At 51.8% G+C, this 18,700-nt stretch overlaps 1 protein-coding gene across 1 annotated transcript; it reads left to right on the forward strand.

Moving 5' to 3' along the window:
• Positions 1-9,892: 9,892 nt before the first annotated feature.
• On the forward strand, positions 9,893-12,346 carry SIX6 (SIX homeobox 6). The gene is made up of 2 exons (XM_050336276.1): positions 9,893-10,631; positions 11,720-12,346. The coding sequence occupies exons 1-2, from the start codon at positions 10,060-10,062 to the stop codon at positions 11,886-11,888; spliced, it is 741 nt and encodes a 246-aa protein (XP_050192233.1). The 5' UTR covers positions 9,893-10,059; the 3' UTR covers positions 11,889-12,346.
• Positions 12,347-18,700: the final 6,354 nt, after the last annotated feature.

Consider the following 18,700-nt stretch of genomic DNA (forward strand, 5'->3'; position numbering starts at 1 on the left):
GGGAGCGTTTAAAATGCTGGATGTTTGACAGAAATGAATTTATCTAATAGTTAAGGGAGGATCAGAACACCTAATCCAAGTGACCGGATTAGCACAGGCTGCGATAAAAACTCCGAGAAAGAGATAATAGTTTTACCAAATGTATTTAGAAGATTGAAACCCTAGTTCCTAGTGCCTGGAAACATTTGGGATAACAAATTAAAAAAATCTGAAAATACTAAGAAAAATGCTAAGAAATACTACCTCAAACCACAAGTCAATGCAGAATATTTTTGCTTTTACACGATGTGAAAGAAAATCTGAAGTAATTCCTTTGGATTAAAAAAAAAAAAAATTAAAAATAGTTTGGATCATTTATTAAAAATCTGTTCTCTAGAAACAGTTTAATAATGTTTGTTAGTTGTTTTTCTGATCCTTCCCATAAAAACTGCAAGATATTGGGGCAAAGAAATTCTATTCATTTGTTTATGAACTGAACACAAAGTTCATCAATAGAGCAGATTCTATAGCTGTGTATAATTAAAATAGAGGCTTATTTCATCTCTAAGACGATTACAAATAATTTTATCTTTTGAATATTTTTGTATTTTGTATAGAAACAGACGCGCTTGTAGCAAGCAGTCGCGCTTGTAGCAAGCGTGGGTAGAGCCCTTTCAAATCTTCGTTCGCGAAGCCTAGCCATGATGATGATAGAAACAGAACTACAGTGATTGTTCAAAAATTTTTACTGTAATTTTATAATACAATTTATGAAAAGCGTAAGAAGTTGAAGAAAGTAGTGCTTCTGAAAACATGTATATATAAAACACTTGTTGTTCTATTATTAACTTGTTATTTTTAAAATGAAGTAACATACCTGCAAATGACAAATGTTATTCAGTGCTGTGAATTAAGAGGATACAGGTGTCACTAGTAGAAAGGGTTGAGAGGTTCAGTGGCACTGGTGATACAAACGATGTTTGCAGGTTTTAAAAACACTAGTTAACACCAGCCTGAAACAAATTTTGGACAATTGATGTCTTCCAGGATTTGACTGGAGCACAGATTGATCCTTGGACCTACTGCAAAAAATTAGCATCAAACCATTATTCAGTTTAGGATGACAAATTCAGAGGGAATTCTCGTATATGGCTGATATTTTTGTAGAAGATAAAACATGTAACCCACAGGACTGGGTAAAAAAGCTTCAAATCGCATCTCTTATTTCTAATGGGGCTACTCAGAACGCTGCCAGGTGAAAAATATTATTATTATGCATCTCGCATTTTTGCACCGCATTAATGTAGTCATAGGGAATTCAATTGCGGCAATAAAGTTTCTTATATTACAGGATTGTATTGGGTGAAGAACCCACAAGCGAAGTGCCTGATGGAGTCTGTAGCCATTACAGCACTAATATTAATGCCACTTCTCAGTAAACCCATCTGGCAACAGCCCTTTCTGGGTTCTTCATTGAAAGGTGGAAAATGACCCCAAGCTGTGAGGTAAATATCTTCCTTAAAATCCAAGGCTCAGTTCTACCAGTTGTAGGCTGTGAAACGGTATTAATTCCTGTTGTCTTTATATAAATAATTTTCATTCCAGCGAGGCTCCTTTGAGATCAAACCGTAGTTCTCCTGTGCTATTCATTACTGTTTACGTCTGTAAAGAGACTGGTTATTTGATTCTTCATGAAATTTAGGGGAGCTCACATTTCTAGACTAACTTTTCACCTCAGTTGAAAAAAATAAAATTGAAATGTACTTCATTTTATTGTATGTACTCCTCTGCCCCTCTTTTGCCACAGCGTTTTTCGGAACCCCTTGAGGAGACCCGAACCCCGTGAGAAGACCTGAACCAAACATCCACTGGATTGCCACATTTCACTTAGTCCGGCACATACCAAACAAAAGGCTGTTGCTGCAGGTTATTCCCTAAAGTCCTGGAATTTGAAAATTAGAAGTATTTTTTTGTAAAAAACAAAAGTTGGGGGGAAACCCCTACCCTGTGGGATACCACCGGGGCTGCGGAGCAGCGCCACAAAATGGCGGCGAGAGAAGCGGGGAGCCCTTCACGGCGGAGGGGGAAGACGGGGAGGGGGCGGTCAGGGATCCCCTCTGTATTTTGTGGGCCAACAGCACTGGGGAAGTGCCCAGAACGTGGTGGCCCCTTCCCTCGCCACAAGGGAAAGGGCGAGGAGCCGTCCAGAGCCTCACTCAAGGCCGCCAGGCGAAGGGGTCGGAGCACCCCACGCCGCACCCCTCGGAAAACTGGGAGGATTTCGCCACACATCTGGGCCACCTCAGCCCCGTCAAAGGGTGCGGAGAGGGCGGCAGGTATCACCTTGTCACCTCCCCGCCGCCGCCCTCCGTACCGGGGGTGGTGGGAGCCAGGGCTGAGGGGTAAGCCCGGAGCAGGTTCAGCCGCAGGGAGAAGGGGCCCAGGCCGTTCACCCAGCAGCTCCCGGAGGGGCTCAGGGGCCGCAGCGCTGCGCTCCCTCAGGGACACATCAGCGGGGAGCCTGTGCCCCAGAAACCACCCACTTGCTTTAACAGCGGGAGTTATGAGGGAAAGACCAACATTTCTGAGGGCTCCGGGCGAAAAGCGATGAGGATGCTCCATCTACCGGGAGCAGTGCGCAGGAGGGGCGGGAGGCGAGCGGGAAGAGGAGGCAGCGCCGCTGGAACGGGGCATCGCCTGGAAACCTACTGGGGAGGGTTAATTACACGCGTACACCCTCCGGCATGTGGCACAAAAATAAGAAGGTGCAGAATGTAACGTGCTTTACCCACCCTCCAGGTCCCACGCGTGCTGCTGACCCAGCTGTGGGAGATCAGCCCAAATCTTCCTTCACGGGCCCGGCCCTCGGACAGCTTAAAAGGGCACTGAAAACCATTTAAAAACAGTTTAAATAGCACTAAAGGCATCTTCCTTCTCCTCCCTGAGCAGCTTCACACTGAGGATGCTGTGGAATGTCGCCCCTCGCCTCAGTACAAGTTGCGGTCACAAAATTGTGGGTGTTTGTTTATTTATTTATCGATGTGCAGCATTACAAGGCAAAAACGCACAGCCCGGGCACGGAAGAAACTAGAACATGATGTTTCCTTCCACACTGCGGTAGCCACGGGTGTTTTTCGCCCTCCCTGTTGAGATTACTGAGGCAGAGGATGGATTTAAAATTATCAATAAGCAAGGGGAAATAAATTGGAAGGGGGGTACAAGGCGGAGGGGAGACAATGAAACTGATGAAACAAGGGAGGACAGGAAAATTGAACAGGACTGAAGAGACGAACAGAAAAGTCTCTGCCACCCGCAGCCCCGGTGTCGGTCAGATGCAATGCTGCTTTCAGAACAGTCAGTTCAACCAAGAAGAAATGCAGCTTCAAAGGCAAATAGCTGACCTACCCGGCTTCAGGGCAGAGATGAGGAGGGGAATGAAAAGAGAGAGAGAGAGAGAAAGAGGAGGAAATAGAAAGAGGCATGTTCTTTTGGAAGCCAGATGTCTGCGGCCTCTGCTCCGTGCACACTGCTGGTGGTGAGGCTCCATCCTTTCCAGGACCATCTCCCACCTTATCTTCTTGCCGGTCCCGGAGGGCTAGAGCCACCTCCTTGTCCTGCTCCCCAGAGACACTCTAATTCCTAGTTGCCCCTTGGGCTCTGCAGCTGCTGCTTTGCAACCGGTCTTCCCAAATCAATAAATGTTCTTCCAAGGAGAAATTGCTTTAAAGCTTTGTCCTTCCTTAAAGACTCTTAGAGACCCCTCCCCTCCCCAACCTTCTAGAAATGGGAATCTAACAGCATAGTAGCAGGTAACTTCACTGATGGTCATTAACACCTCCCGGTGTCCCGGTAATTTAAGTAGCGGTGCCAAGGAGGGCTGAGGTTCCCACAGATCCAGGGACCCCAGTTCACCCGGAAGGTGGTCAGTCAGTTCAGCAGGCTTTGGATAAAGCCGGCGGGGACTTCCTGGTTAATTCCCCCTAAGGACTGTCCCCACCGGGACTTGTCAGTGCCCAGGAGCTCCTTTACCCATTTCTTTATTACAAGGACTCCCGTTCGAAGTTATCGCTCTGCACCCACCCGCTGCGTCCTGCTCGTTCTGCCGCCTTTGTTTTTTTCTTTCTTCCCAACAGAAATAAACCTCAACCAAGCCCAAAGCCGCAAACAAACATTTTCATTACCGACGGCAAGCAGGAAGGACTCTTTCATAGTACTATCTCTAATCAGTGATGAATGGGTTGCACCACTCTGAGAAGAGATCTGGTCAATTCGGGGCTCAAAAAGGGCTCCCAAACCCGCTCCCTCTCGCTGTCAGACCCCCGGGCCCATCGCTCCGCTAGCGGAGGGTCCCGGCACTGCCTCTCGGTGGGTTCCAGGCCTCTCCCCCAGTCCCGATTACCGCTCCTCCAGCTGATGGAGAGGGCAAAGAAACCCTCAGAGAGGACAAGGCACCCCAGTGCACTCAGCAGCACCTATTATCGAGTTTGGGAAGGTCTCTGGAGACACCCCACCAAATCCCCCCAAGAAGAAAGCAGGGAAGCTTCGCTGCCTAATTTACCGGGATAAGGGGTGGAAAGTTCTTGTCCTCATGAAGCTACTCGGGGATAAACTTGCTCCTTGAAGCAGCTCTGTAATGCCGGAGCCCAGACCAGTGCCCACCTTCAGCCATGGCCCCAGTCCTGTTCCCGAGCCCGGGTGGTGCCTGACTCCCACACTGTACCCAAATCTAAGAAGGAGCTCACTCACAAAAATAGAGGGGCCCTATTTCCCTAGCAGCCTTCATCCACAGCCAGTCACCTCCAGGAAGGGCTGGAGTCCAGCTCAGTGCCAGCGCCCAGCCCAGCCGGGGCACGATATTTGTCCTGGACTCAGCCCCAGGAGCATTTAGATACGACACTTCCTCAGGGTATCTAACCCTGATTCTTCACCTCCCCCAAACACGTGAATTGTCCCCATTCCTGCTCTCTGCTAAATAAGTGCTTTTGTGACAACCCTCATGCCCACCCTGGGAGAAGATGTAATATTTGAAGGACTTGAACAGGGAAGGGGAAGGGGAAGAGGAAGAGGAAGGGGAAGGGAAAGGGAAGGGAAAGGGAAGGAAGAGGAAAGGAAAAAAATTTAATGAAAACCCAGATAGAAACTGATAGAACAGTGTAAAAGGAGAATTTTTTGGTGTTGTGTATTTACTTGCAGGTAAAGGTAGAAGCCAAACAAATGCCTGGTGCGTTTTAGACTTTTAAACCAGGTTCACGGTACAACCTAAAGGGAACTAAAGATAAATTTTGGGCGATAGATCCTTTCCATCTGCAGCCATGGCCTTGACCAGAGCCCTGTACAAGGAACATCTTTCCTTACCCATCTCGAAATAATTCGAGGTTTTTGAGTTTTCATTGTCTCTTTATTCTAACATCAGATATACCAGCCATGGCCTGATATTTCATATTAAAACTAGCCTAAATAATAAGCCAAAGGACAGAGATTTAATTATTATGCTGTGTGTGACTGGAAAGTGGGTGAACATTTTTCTCTGTCCGACAGCATTTTATGGTCCCTTCGGTGCTTTCAACAGGTGTCAGTAACTTAAGCGAGGATCCAACCTGCTCACTCTTGCTAATATCAAGCAGATTACAGCTTTAAACGTAACTTTATTTGTAGGAAGAAAATGAGTGATTGATGGGCGTTATTTCAACAATTGTGGCACTCTTAAAAAGAATAAGGTAAATGTGTGAAACACGTCGAAACACGGGTCGTTTCCCTACCAAACACCCCGCAGCACAGCATCCTGAGCTTGAGGTCCTCCTTCCACCAAAGCTCCCGGATATCTCGGTGGGAAACGCTCCCGAATACCCCGTCCCCGCTTTCCCGATGGGCTGACATTTCCAGGAACCTTTTCTATGGGCGACAGCGAGCAATGTCCTCGGGCTGAGCATCCCTCCCGCCTGCTCCGGGAGAGCGGGGTACGAGCCATCGGCGGGGAGAGCAGGGATCAGAGCGATTTCCCGGTGCCCTCTCCAGCCCTGCCTGCCCCGCAGCGCTCCACGGCACCAGGCCGGGTCCTGCCCACACCCATCCAAGGCCACAAAATCCCAGGTTTTCCAGGTACTCCTCCGAGGGACTGCGTGCGCTCCGGCTCCCCCAGCCAGCGTCCCTTAATGAACTCCCAAATCTCCGACAATCCTACCGAGACTTTAAAGTGGGGCTTCTCCTTCCCGAGGCTATTTTTTAACGCAATTACTTAACGCCAATCAAACGTTTTAAAGTGTATTCGCACCTCTGCTGCGTTTGGAAGCTTCATCTAGATAACTAATCCCCAGGGACCCAGATTCTTGGACCCAGGATAGCTGATAACTGCTGATACGCCGGTGTTTAGGTATGTTGCTCATATTTTTGCTTTGCCAAAGGGAGAATATGCCCTGTCCTGAGGCCAGAGAGCACACTGTGTCCATGCAGGCCATCGGGATGCTGTGGATGGCTGGCAGTATTTTTGATATATTTTTTTTTCATGTGCAATTCTCTTCCTTGTTCTCCAGTGGGTTCATCTATGCAGGATAAACTCTACCTGTAGCAAGGGTCAGAGCCGTGACCTAAATTAAAGTAGTTGTCACTGCCGGCTGTTAATGTCACGAGTGGTGTCTCTATTATATGGGGCGGGGAGGGGAGGAAGAATAAACTGAGGGGAAAGGGCCGAAACTAAGCAGACACGCCCGAGTGCACCCCCAGGCTCACAGGCAGCTCTAACAAGGCACGGGGGCTGAGCCAGGAACTTGGGCACCGCAGGAGAGTCGGCTTTCCCGGACACTGCACCGTGTCCTATGGGAATGGGGTCGATCCTGTGGGTCGCTGCGGGTCGCGCTCCGGAGGGAAATACCAGCTCTGCCCGGCCCGGCCGTAGAGCTCCTGCGGAGCAGCGGGCTGGCGAGGAATCTACCGGGGTCCCGACCGTGAATAAAATTCCCAGAGGGGTGGGAAGGGAATGGAAAGGCCCCGTTGGAGCTGATCTCTCTCTGCGCTGGTGGCACAGAGCAAGGAGCCCCCAGGACCTTCCCCAGACAGGGACAAACCAGTCCCACGGGATTGTGCCATTTCCCAAATACAGACCCCAGCGTTCCCAGCTGGAGAGGGTGCAAAACTGCTGGAGCTGGGCTGGCTTCCCCTTTCCCCTTTCAGGTCACCCTTTAAGTGGTTAATACAAGGTTCCTGGTTCCATTTCGGTGTCGCCTTTTCTTTCTCTCCCTCTCCCCTCCCAGCATCGCCCCATCCGGGCCGGTTTCTGGGGAACAAAGGCTGGGGAACCGGGGGGCAGCCCCTCGCCCCTGCGAGCTGCTCTTAATGAGGATTCATTTCTTTAGCCTACAGTCCTGGCTTTCATTATGGAGCCTGTCTCGCTCTGTTCATGGTCATTAGGCTGCAGCCCAGTAACTCCCTCGCCAGATCATGTGCATGCTTTAAAAAAAAAAAAAAAAAAAAAAAAAAAAAAAAAAAGAGGGAAAAAAAAGGAAAAAAAGAAAGACCCCTTCAGTAATATTAGTAACCATCATCATCATCTGGCCGTTCTAAATTAGCTATGCATTAACACAGGCTTTCTCCCCTTCCACCTCTCCCGCAGCAGAGGTTTTCCCGCACCATTCCGGTCCCGGGACGCTGCCGCGGGCTCGGAAGGCGAGCTGGGGGACGGCGGAGCAGCTTCTGCCCGCGGGGACGCGCCCGGCGCCGCCGGGGTCGCCGCCTTCTCACCCGCTCGACGGGGAAGCCCGATGCTCATACCGAGGAGATCTGGGGTGCTTTTAAAACTCCTGTCCTAAAAGGTTATTTGGGATCTTTCGTTAAGCTGGTCAAATTCCTGTTTTTCCCTGGTGGACTGGACAGTGATGGGACGGAAAGGTGGAAGGAGATTTTACCCAGCAATATTTACAGATTATATTATCCTCTTGTTTATTAAAAAAAAATATTATATTTATGTATTTTCTCCGACGTAGATAGGCAAATCAAACCTGGGTGAAGGTGAAGCCGAAAAGTCTCCCCTTTAGTTGTTTGGGGTTTTTTTTTTTAAGTTTCTGTGGAGTGTCTCTGAACTCGTGAGTTTTGTGTGTGCTTTTATGTCTCCCCAGCTCTGTCGGGTTTTATGAAAATGAGCAGTATTGAAAGCTTTTCCATCCCGCTAGCTGTGAGCCTCACATAAATGATGTAAATGGCTCGAAGGGTTTTTTTCAAGTGAACTGTGTAGATCTGTGAAAATAATATCAGGGTTTTCCGTCAGAATGAGCTTAGCACTGTACTGAGGCGTACCATAATCTGACCCGACACCTCCGACCATCTGCGCTATCTATCTGCCTTCTGATTTACCAAATCTTCACAAGCAAAAGACAAATTGTACTTGATACTAAAGAAAAGACGGCGAGCCTCAGTCCAGCTCCATTTCTGCGGAGAAATGATTGGAGAAAATGGAAATCTGTTTAATTTCGGTCTACGGGCAACTAGCAAAGGAGGTTTCTTAAAGAAGGGAAGAAAGGAAAACAAAAACAATAAGGAAAAAGAAGAAGGGGGGAAGAGACAATAACAAGATATCAAATTAAGAAGGGATTTTTTTGACAAGCATTCTAGAAAAAAAAACTGCATTGCAAAGAGCAGAGGGGAGAACATATTGAGCTTAATTCAAAATATATGCTGCCTTTCCGAGCATGGTCCCTAATGTTCCCGGGAAGAAATTGCCACTGAGCAGCTATATTTAAAATAAAGTGTGGCTTCTTGATTATCCCCCGATTTTCTATTAAAATAAAAAGTATCCTTGCAGCTCAGAAAGTGATTTCATCCCACCCCGAGACGACTGGAGCTGGCCCCGCTCCTCCGAAGAGGCGGCCGGGTCTCACCTCGCACCCAGCCCCGCAGTCGCTTTCTCGGGGCTCGGGGGGAAAAAAGCCCTCGGGGAATGATTACTACGAGGTGATCAATATTTCAAAAGATTCCCGAAATCTGCTTTAAGTCGCTTTCCTGACCTACAAATGACTTCTCACTCCTCGCGACTATTCTCGGCGTCTATTCAGGACCATTGAGCCGAAAACAATAAGGTTTTAAATGTTAACAAAATAAAATAAGTAAAGCTTTAGTTGAACGGGGAAGGGCACTGGGCTCTTTGCAGATAATTCCTCGTCATAACAAAGATAGGAAGTCACTTAAAAGGGGGAAAGGAGAGAGTTTTTTCCTAAATATTGGCTCTCCCTGCGGTCCTCCCGCTGCATCCATTGTCACTGACACTCCCAGAATCACTGTCACTGTTATGCAGCCAGATTTTTTTTATCTGATCTCCCAGCTCTGCCTTTATCCCACTCTCCGCCCGCAGGTGCGCCGAGCTCTCTGTGAGCATCACCGGGCCGGACCCCGCAGCTTTACCGGGGCGGGTGGAGGGGGTCCCGGCCGTCCTACCCCTGAACCTGCCGACAGCACCCCGCGGCGAGAGCCCCCTCTCCCGGCCCGCATCCCGCCGCTCCCGGGGCGGCCGGGCGGCCGTGCCCTGCCCGGGTCGGCGGGGCAGGGCGGCGGGGTCGCGGTGCCCGAGGGGAGCGGGGCGGGGAGCGGGGCGGGGAGTGGGGCGGTGCGGGGCCTCCGTCGTGATTGGCAGCGGCTGGCAGTGAGTGGCAGCCCCGCCATGGAAACCCGGGAGCCAATCTGCCGAGCCCGCAGCGAATCAGCCGCTCCCGCAGCAGCGCGGCGGCGGCGCGGAGCTGCGCTTGTGCCTTTTCTGGTTTCCTTTTTTTTTTTCCTCTGTTTCTTCATCTTTTTTTCCGCCTTTTTTTTTCCTCCATTCCCTCCCTCCCCTCCCCCCCGCGCGCCCTCCCTCCCCCTTCCCGCTCCATCCTCCTCCGCCTCGCCCCTGCCCACCGCCCCCAGTCTCCGGAGCCGCCGAGCGCTGCCCATCGCCTCTCCGCCCTCCGCCGTCCCTCCCGCGGCAGCTCCGCCGGCGCCGGCGGAGGCAGCAGCGGAGCGAGGGGCGGCCCCGGGGCCGCTGCCCCCTTCCCCGCCGCGGGGGTGTGCGGGCATCGTCGGGGGTGCGCGGAGCGCGGAGCGGAGCCCGGCGCCGCCTCCATGTTCCAGCTGCCCATCCTCAATTTCAGCCCGCAGCAGGTGGCCGGGGTATGCGAGACCCTGGAGGAGAGCGGGGACATCGAGCGCCTGGGGCGCTTCCTCTGGTCCCTGCCCGTGGCTCCCGCGGCCTGCGAGGCGCTCAACAAGAACGAGTCGGTGCTGAGAGCCCGGGCCATCGTGGCCTTCCACACGGGGAACTACCGGGAGCTCTACCACATCCTGGAGAACCACAAGTTCACCAAGGAGTCCCACGCCAAACTGCAAGCCCTCTGGCTGGAAGCGCACTACCAGGAGGCGGAGAAGCTGCGGGGCCGACCCCTGGGGCCGGTGGACAAGTACCGGGTGAGGAAGAAGTTCCCGCTGCCCCGCACCATCTGGGACGGCGAGCAGAAGACACATTGCTTCAAGGAGCGGACGAGGCATTTGCTGCGGGAGTGGTACCTGCAGGACCCTTACCCCAACCCCAGCAAAAAGCGGGAACTGGCTCAGGCCACGGGACTTACTCCCACGCAAGTGGGCAACTGGTTCAAAAACCGCAGGCAAAGGGACAGGGCAGCAGCCGCTAAGAACAGGTAAGGTGCTGCCCGTCCCGTCGGGGCACAGGAACCCCCCTTAGCGAGCCTTCGAGGGGGGGGCGGTGCGAGACCGCCGGCAGAGCACGGGCGAAACGAGCCTGGGAGGTTTCTCCCCGGGAAATGCAGCGAGATAAAGCAGGAGCAGCGGGAAAACTCTAGGGCTTTTAAATGACCTGGTTTAAATAGGGAGGGTCCCCACCTGGGCTTCCCTTGGTCGCTCTGGAGGGAGCGGGGCGAGGGAGCGGGAGGGGGGCCGCCCGGAGCCCCCGTGACCCCGGCAGGAGCTGGTGTGTTCAGGGCCGTGTTCAGGGGCTGAGCAGAGAGAAACACCCTTCAAAGTTTTGCCTGGACATACAGATACCTATCTGAGGTATGTCCATCCTGAGTAGAGCCGGCCATGCCCTCATTGGGCCCTGCCAGAGCCGCCGTGCCCTGTTCCTCCGCTGGGGCCAGCTGGGAACATTATTCGGGATATTGCTCTTATTTCTAGTCTTTTAAAATATATTAAAGAATAAAATTGCAGCTCTAAATGGGCAGTGTTATCCCAATACTAGTGACACAAGCAGACTCCCCGGGAAGCGTGGAAGGGAGCAGAGTCTCCCCGTTATCTCCTCTCCAGAATCCCTGGGAAATCCCCCTTGTCTCCCCCTCAGCCGGGCTGCCGCAAGTGAGGGACGTGTGTGCCATCACCTGCAGCCCCTTTTTGTAGGCTGAGGGAAGATGTAAGGCCTGCTGGAGGGGAGCCTCCGCCCGGGAGATACTGCAAGGAATTACCGTCCGCTGGGACGAGGCCCTGTCTGGGGACAGGCTGCGGAGGAGGGGAACAGCCTTCCTCCGGTTGTGCCAGCCGAGGAGCGGGGTTGACCCTGAGGTGGGCACCCACTTCCTCAGGTAGAGCTGAGCTGAGAAACTGGGGGTGTCCGCCCAGCTTCTCCTGTCTCCTATCGCTGGTGTAAACTGGTGTGAGCTGGAGGCTGGGGGCAGCGGCGCGGGAGTGCAGATCGGGGGAGGTCGCGGGGGGCTGCCGGCGGGTCCCGGGGGTGCGGAGGGCGGGCGGTGATGCTGTGTGTGCCGGTTCCTTGCAGGCTACAGCAGCAGGTCCTAACGCAGGGCTCGGTGCGCTCGCTGCAAGCGGAGGAGGAGAGCGGCGGGGAGGCGGTGGGGGCCGCCTCCAGCCCCGCAGCCAGCCTCTCCAGCAAAGCGGCCACCTCCGCCATCTCCATCACATCCAGCGACAGTGAATGTGACATCTGACACCACCGCCATGGCAATCCGGGGGCAGCGGGAGGCCCGGCTCACCGGTGCCTGCCCGCACGGCCGGAGCAGCGGGGCTGGCAGTGCCCGGCCGCGGGAGCCAAACCCGGGGTGCGGGGCGCTCCCCCGCCGCCCGCCCGCGCCTCCCTCACAGTCCCGCAGCAGACTGCATTAAAAACACGTCATTGAAATCGTTGTCACCTTTACTTCGAAGGATTTGCAGAAGTTATGCCTAAAAAACAAATACAAAACAAGTAATTAAAGAAAGCCCAGAAAACGTTTTAAAAAATTAATAATCAGCAAAAAAAACCCGAATGCCGAGTTGGAAAATGTCTGAGCGCCTGCCCTTATCCCGCGGGGGTGTTTCATGTTGAAAAGACGCTGTTCTTTTGGTTGGGTTTTGCTTTACTTTAAAGGGGTTTTTTTATATATATATATATAATGTTTATTTACTTATTTAAGGGATTGCTATGGTAGATTTTTTCTATTATTATTATTATTAATTATTATTATTTTTGGCTTGTTCTCTATGTGCACAGGTGACTTGTAGAGCATGTGCAGGACGAAACTGTATGAAGCAGCCTAAAACCATAATAAAATATTTGGTGAACGACCCTCGCATCTGCTTTGAAATGACGGTGTCGGTCTCAAGCTCGCCAGTTTACGCAGAGCAGATCTCCGAGGCCACGGGTATTTCAGCATCAGCTCGGCAGGAACCGAACTAGTGGGTCCCCACTAGGACCGAGGGTGATGTTTTTACCAGGCAGGGAGAGGGGGGCAGCCGGGATGAGGCGAGGGGTGAGGGGAAGGGTCTGGTGGGGGATGCGGGTGCCCTGGGAAGGGAAGGAGGCGGCATCGCCGCGGCTTCTCCTCTCCCGAGGGCTGAAGCTTTGCGGATTATCGCGGCGAATGTTTGGACAGGGACGAGGAAAAAAAAGGGGGAAAAAATTAAAAGGAAGAGATATGGTTGGGGCACAGCCCAGCCGGGAAAACTAAGCCTCCTCCTTCACCTGGCAAAGGCAAGGAGAAGATGAGGAATTAACCATGCCAAGGAAGGGTCGGATTAGGGGCGAAATAGCCCCAAATCGCGGCCCCTGAAATGTGCCAGGGGTTGTCCCCACCATCCGCCTCCCTCGCTTTGTTTTGCGGCGGTTTTGCTGGAGGAAACCAAACGCCAGGTTCAAGGAGCGTGCTAAGCTTTTTCCCCCAGCAGAAGGATTTTATATTATACAATTTGACATTGATCTTTAAATCGCCTGAGCTGTGCTTTTTTTGTCTTCTCGGTCTCATCGCGTTTACTTCCCTGTCCTCAGAGAGATGCCTCCCCGGTAAGCTGATTGCTCGGCTCGTTTTATTTAGCAGCCGAAGCCTGGCACCGGGCAGCGCTGGGAGCAGGAGATGCCCCGGTTCCCTGCAAGGCCAGCGGCCGAGGAGGCAGAGGGGCATTTATTTCAACTCCTTGATAGTTTAATTCAGTCCTGATGCCTTTTATCGGGAGGTATATTTCCGCCTCGGCAGTGGCTTTCGCCCCTCTGCCTAAATTTGGATTTAAAGCCCGGATTCAAGGCGTTCACGTCGCCTATGCCTGAATCTGCGTTCCACCCCCAAATGCATGTGCCTTGGCTTGATTTTCCTTATAGGTTGTTTCAGGGATGGGGCAGGTAGCAGGAATTTATGAGCTGTTTTTCAAGCCGATTTACAAGCAGCGATTTCCTTGGTGGGTTGTAATTCAAGGTGTCGGAAGGGGCAGATGAGCTGTATTTTGGACGTGCGGGAGGAGCGAATCGCAGGGCGAGGAGCGGGGCCAGTGCGGGGGTTTCCACCTGCCTTTAGGGTACCCACCTGCGGGAGCATCCGGACCAGCACACCTTGCACCCCAAACCCTGAGGGGTTTTTTGCCTCTTCAACCCCACCGGATTTAAGCCGTGCAAGAGCAGTCCGGCTTTGCTGTTTTAACCTCAAACAAGGTGTGAGTTTTACCTGGGGTTTGGGCTTCACTGGCGGGCAGCGCTTCTCACCCACGAGGCTGTTTTGAGAGCAAACTCGGTATTCGCTCTCAAAACGGAATCTGCTGAAACACGTCGCGTTTTTCCTTTCCTTTCTTCCCCGGGAGTCGGTGAAGCGGATTGCAATTTCTCCATCGGCTGCTGCGGGCAGAGTAGTAGCGGTTATTGTGGGGAATTAAAGCTTTCAAAGAGATATAAAGAGAGTGGAGAATTATATAAGCACATGCGCTCAGCGTCTGGTAACGTGGAATTTCTCTCCAATTAAAAACAAACAAACAAACAAACAAACAAAACCACAAAAAACAAAACTGGGATTTGGACAATAGGCAGTGGAGATAATATTGTCTCTTTCGACAAAGGGTTTGAGTGTCGTGAATGATGCGGGATCTCCCGATTGGGCTGTGGAGGGACCTTCCCGCGGAAGCTCGTGGCGAGACCACGAACCAACCCCCTTCCCAAACACTGTCCTGGGCGGGAATCGGAACACGGAGCCCACCTGGGAAGGGCAGCCCCGCTTCCCGGCCTTGTTTGCTGTGGGAGATCGGGAGAACGGAACGTGTCCCAGCGCTTATTCCCCGACGGAGCTCTGCAGGGGCCCGAATCTTGGGGCTGCACCGACGCCTTTAGTTCGACCCATAAGACTCAAAAAAGAAAAACACTCCCCCCCCCCGCCCCCTTCTTTTTTTTTCTTCTGCCCTTTCCCTTCCCTTGTTGAAAGTGCATGCCCTTCCCGTGGCATTTTCAGCATTTTTTTCCCTAAAGATCAGCCCAAGCTGTCGCCCTCCTGAGCCTTCGGTTGTTTTAAAAATAATAATAATTATAAACGGGGAAGAGTGGAGGAGCTTGTATTTACATTAAACAAAACGCTCCGAAAAGGGTCACTAAAAAGTCTGCCTTGACCCCTCTCTCTCCGGTTTAACAAAGAAGGAAAATATTGTATCAAAAGTGAACTGAATGGGTAAGGCGGGGAAGAGAAACAGCTTTTCCTCTCTTCAGCTGGGAAGGGGGGGAGAAATGTTTGAATATTTCCGTTTCTTTTGAGAAGCGGGGCAGCCCCGGGCTGGGCTGAATGGGAAAGTCTTGTAAGCGGGCTGGGAGGCTGTCAAACTGCTCAGAGTAATCACTGCTAATGAAGGGGTCTCCAGCCCTCCCTGGGACAAAGGATGCTTACGAGTGCTCGCCGGGGCTGAATACCTAATAAGATTGCAAGGGGGAAAAATGAGTGAGCTGTCTGTAAATTGATTTTGCAAGAGCAAAAACAAAACAAAACAAAACAAAAAACCCTCAACAACAACAACAAAAAAGGAGAGCAAAAGGCTCGCAGGTTGGGGAGAGCCTGGCCCCAGTGCAGCTGGGGACAGAAGGCCCACTTATCCGGGGTGTATTGTCCCAGCCCCACAGAAGGGAGCTGCTGCTGTTTGCAGTGGAGACTGGGGTGGAGAGAGGGTTGGGGGTTGCAGGAGCCTTGGAAAAGCCTCTCCAGGCCGGGAGCACTGCCCCAGCTGCTGCCTGGCACACGCGGGTGCTCCCCGCACGCCCGTCTTCGCGCTCCAGTTTGCACAAGCCCTGCAGAGTGTTCATCCCATCCCCATCCCACAGCCCAGTCCCACAGAAGGGGCTCTTCCCTATTTGTTCCCTATTTGCCACTACCCTTTGTCCCTCCTCTGACTATGGCGTTTTCTTTGCAGAACAGAAGAAAAGGGGGTGTCTGGAAAGCTGTCAAACATTGCAACACCACCAGCACCCCGCTCGCCTGGGAGGGCTCCTGTATGAAGGAGCTCTGGCTCTGGCCCCTTGGCCTGGAGCTGGGTGCTGTCAGAGGTTAGAAAGGGGGCTGGGCCCGTGGGTGAGCGTCCTTGGGTGACAAGAAGAGCGTGTGTGTCGTGGCTGTGGGAAGCAGGAGAGTGAGCCGTGTTTTGGACCTTTCCCGCATCCAATTAAAGGCTTGAGAGGATCAGACTATCGCAGATCCAGTTACCCCTGGCTGGTGCAGGGGTAATACCGTGAGAGAGAGCGTAATACTCCCCAGGGATGTCTGCACCCACCTCTCAGCAATGCCAGGCACTGGCTCTTCCATGTCTGTGTTGTTTCTTTTCCAGGAGAAGATCCAAATGTGTTTGCTGGAGGGGAGGATGGAAGTGTGGGAGGCCAAAGGGAAAGGGCACCGTGGAATGCAGAAGCTGCCAAACTTTGAACTGTCCTCTCCCTTGTCACTTCCCCAAGGCCATCCTGCAGCCCCAGCACCCACAAAGGATCCTGAACCCTGGGCTGACCTTGGTGTGCCCCTCCCAAGGGGGGCCCAGAGGGTGAGACCTAGCTAGGAATACAGGAAAGAAAAATTTCATCTTAGTTCCTCTGAGGCTTACAGCACTTCGCACTCCATCAGCATTTATTCTTGGCATCGGGGTGACAGATAAAACCTTTGGATTTCTGCTCCCTTCTGTTTCAGGACAAGCTGCAAGACCCCCAGTAAAAAGCCAAGAAAGGGTTTCCCTTCCTTCATCACTTCCTACATCCATTCTAGGTCCCCCATCTCCTCCCAAAATGCAGAAATTCCCTAGAAAGCTCATTTTAACCCTGCTGCCTTCTGATCTGTGACATGAACCTCTCTGGCACAGACATTCACCTTCAAGAAATATACTTTGGAGGGAAATTCCCAGCTTCAAACCTTACAAAAGCAAAGTTTGTTCACATATTTGTCCCCTCTGCCTCTTCCCAGAGGTGGAGGAGAGGCACTGTTGGCCCATAATCCTGTTAATTGCCTCCCTACACTCAACAGAGCTGGTGCCACTCCATCTTGCTGGAGTCAGCCCTGCAGCATCAGCCCTCACCACTGTTTTCACTATTTCCGTTCCAGAAGTCCTAAAAGTGGTGCCAGTCACCCAGTGCTCTCCTGTCACAGCTCTTCTCCCATTGTGTGGAGTAAAACCCAAGGGACTTGCCCTGTATTTTGGGATTGCCCTGTAATGCTGAGCTAAAGCCACCCCTGTGGGTGACCCTCACACACAGCATGAGTCGGATGGGATCCTCACCCTCCCCACTTACTGCTGAGGGAACAGCACCTCCTCTCCAACAGTGACCAAGGAGGGGCCTGGTGGGACCTCCAGGACTCCAGTGTGCCTATCCCAAGCCAAATAAATGGTGTCACACAAGACTGGGAGCTCGCTATCCTCAAAGTCTGGATTTGCAGCTCATCTTCAGACAACCCGAACAGCCTCGTCAGGAGGGTGTCCCCATTCAGACAACATGCATTGGGCGGTCTCTTGCTCCCCCAGCACGCCTTCATCCACCACCCACTCCTGACTGGAAAACACCTGGCAGGGTTTTAGCTCTTTACTGTCACAGTAGAGACCTGCCACGGATCGGGAAGCTGCTCTGCCGTGACTGGACCATTAAATGACATGTCCTGCCACTGCTGCCCTGCTGATGGGGGGCCCTGCTCCACGCTTCTCAGCCCTCTCACCCTGCAAAGAAGGTGTCTGTGTCCATGGGAAAGCCTCTGCATGCCATGCTGGCTATTGAGCTGTTCCCCAGGGATCATGTGAGACAGCTCTGCCTGGTCTGAGGCAACCCTGAGCCAGGGACTCTTCTAACGTTTTAATAGGATAAGTGATGAACCTCAGTGCCCTCATATGCTTTAATGTACAGATACAGCCAGACTAAATCACTTGAGACATCCCAAACAGCCTAAAGGATTTAGACACATCTCTTTATTTCCATTTAAAGCTGTTCCTCTTGATACCCTTTTTTTTTTTTTTTTTTTTTTTTAGTGGTCTAATTTAAAGCAAAGATGTGAGGTTATAGCAATCTAGAGGTAGCAGCAGAACAGAAGCATCCATTCACCCTGAGCACCCACACAGACTCACAAGTTCAACCCCTTAGAAAACTCCACACAAGCTGGATGCATGTTTGGGAGTGGAGCTTCCAAGAGATAAACAGCCACTGCTGAGATGTGCATGCACAGACAAAGGCATTGATCAGCAGAACAAGCTTCTCAGCCTTTATTCAATAACTCCATAGTAACCCACAACAACACACTAGTTGGGTCTTCTCTTGGACGAGTAGGGATTTTTATCCTAGCACTACCTTCTCTTTTTAAGACCAGTTGAGTTCAACAGAGAGCTCTACATTGGGAGAGCAGGACATGATTTTTTTTCATCTGAAAGTCTTTTGCTGGATTGAATCTTCTTTGATGAGCATTGGTGGTTCCTTTCAGAAAAAAACCCATCCTGTTTCTCCCAATTTTACCTACTGAAATGCATGTGCTTCTTCAGAAAAGACTGTTGGAATGCTTTCATAACAAGTAGCTGTGATACCAAGGTAGCTGAGGACAGAGTGACAGCCCGTCTGGAACTTCATAGGATAGGCTAATTCCCCGTTAGTGAAGTACAGTGAATCCATGCACACGCAGGCACACACAAGCCCAGTGTTTTTCAGGCACTTCAAAGATGAACTGGTACACACAGCCATTCCTCAGGGAGCAAAATGCTGTGTCTATAAGCTGGGAAAAAAAAGCCTTCTCGTAAACATCCCTATCAGGACATTTGTTTGGGAAACTGCTCTTCAGGCCAGGTCGCTTCTTCTGTCAATTTGAAGGCTCTGTGGGTTGTTCTCCAAAAATTACCTCAGCTCCAAATCCTTTTGTCATGTGCCTGCTCCCGTGCGGGTTCGCAGCCGGTCCCTGGAGCCTCCTTGGGGACAGATGTCCCCAAAGCTGGCATGGGGGAGGTTGATCTCACAGGCTGCCAGCACGGTCAGTGGGAGAGAGCAGCTCTCAGGTAGGTGACTCAGGGCACCTAATCCCGC

Source organism: Myiozetetes cayanensis, unplaced genomic scaffold (assembly GCF_022539395.1).
Source record: "Myiozetetes cayanensis isolate MyiCay16 unplaced genomic scaffold, myiCay2020 scf6-25, whole genome shotgun sequence".
Lineage (NCBI taxonomy): Eukaryota > Metazoa > Chordata > Aves > Passeriformes > Tyrannidae > Myiozetetes > Myiozetetes cayanensis.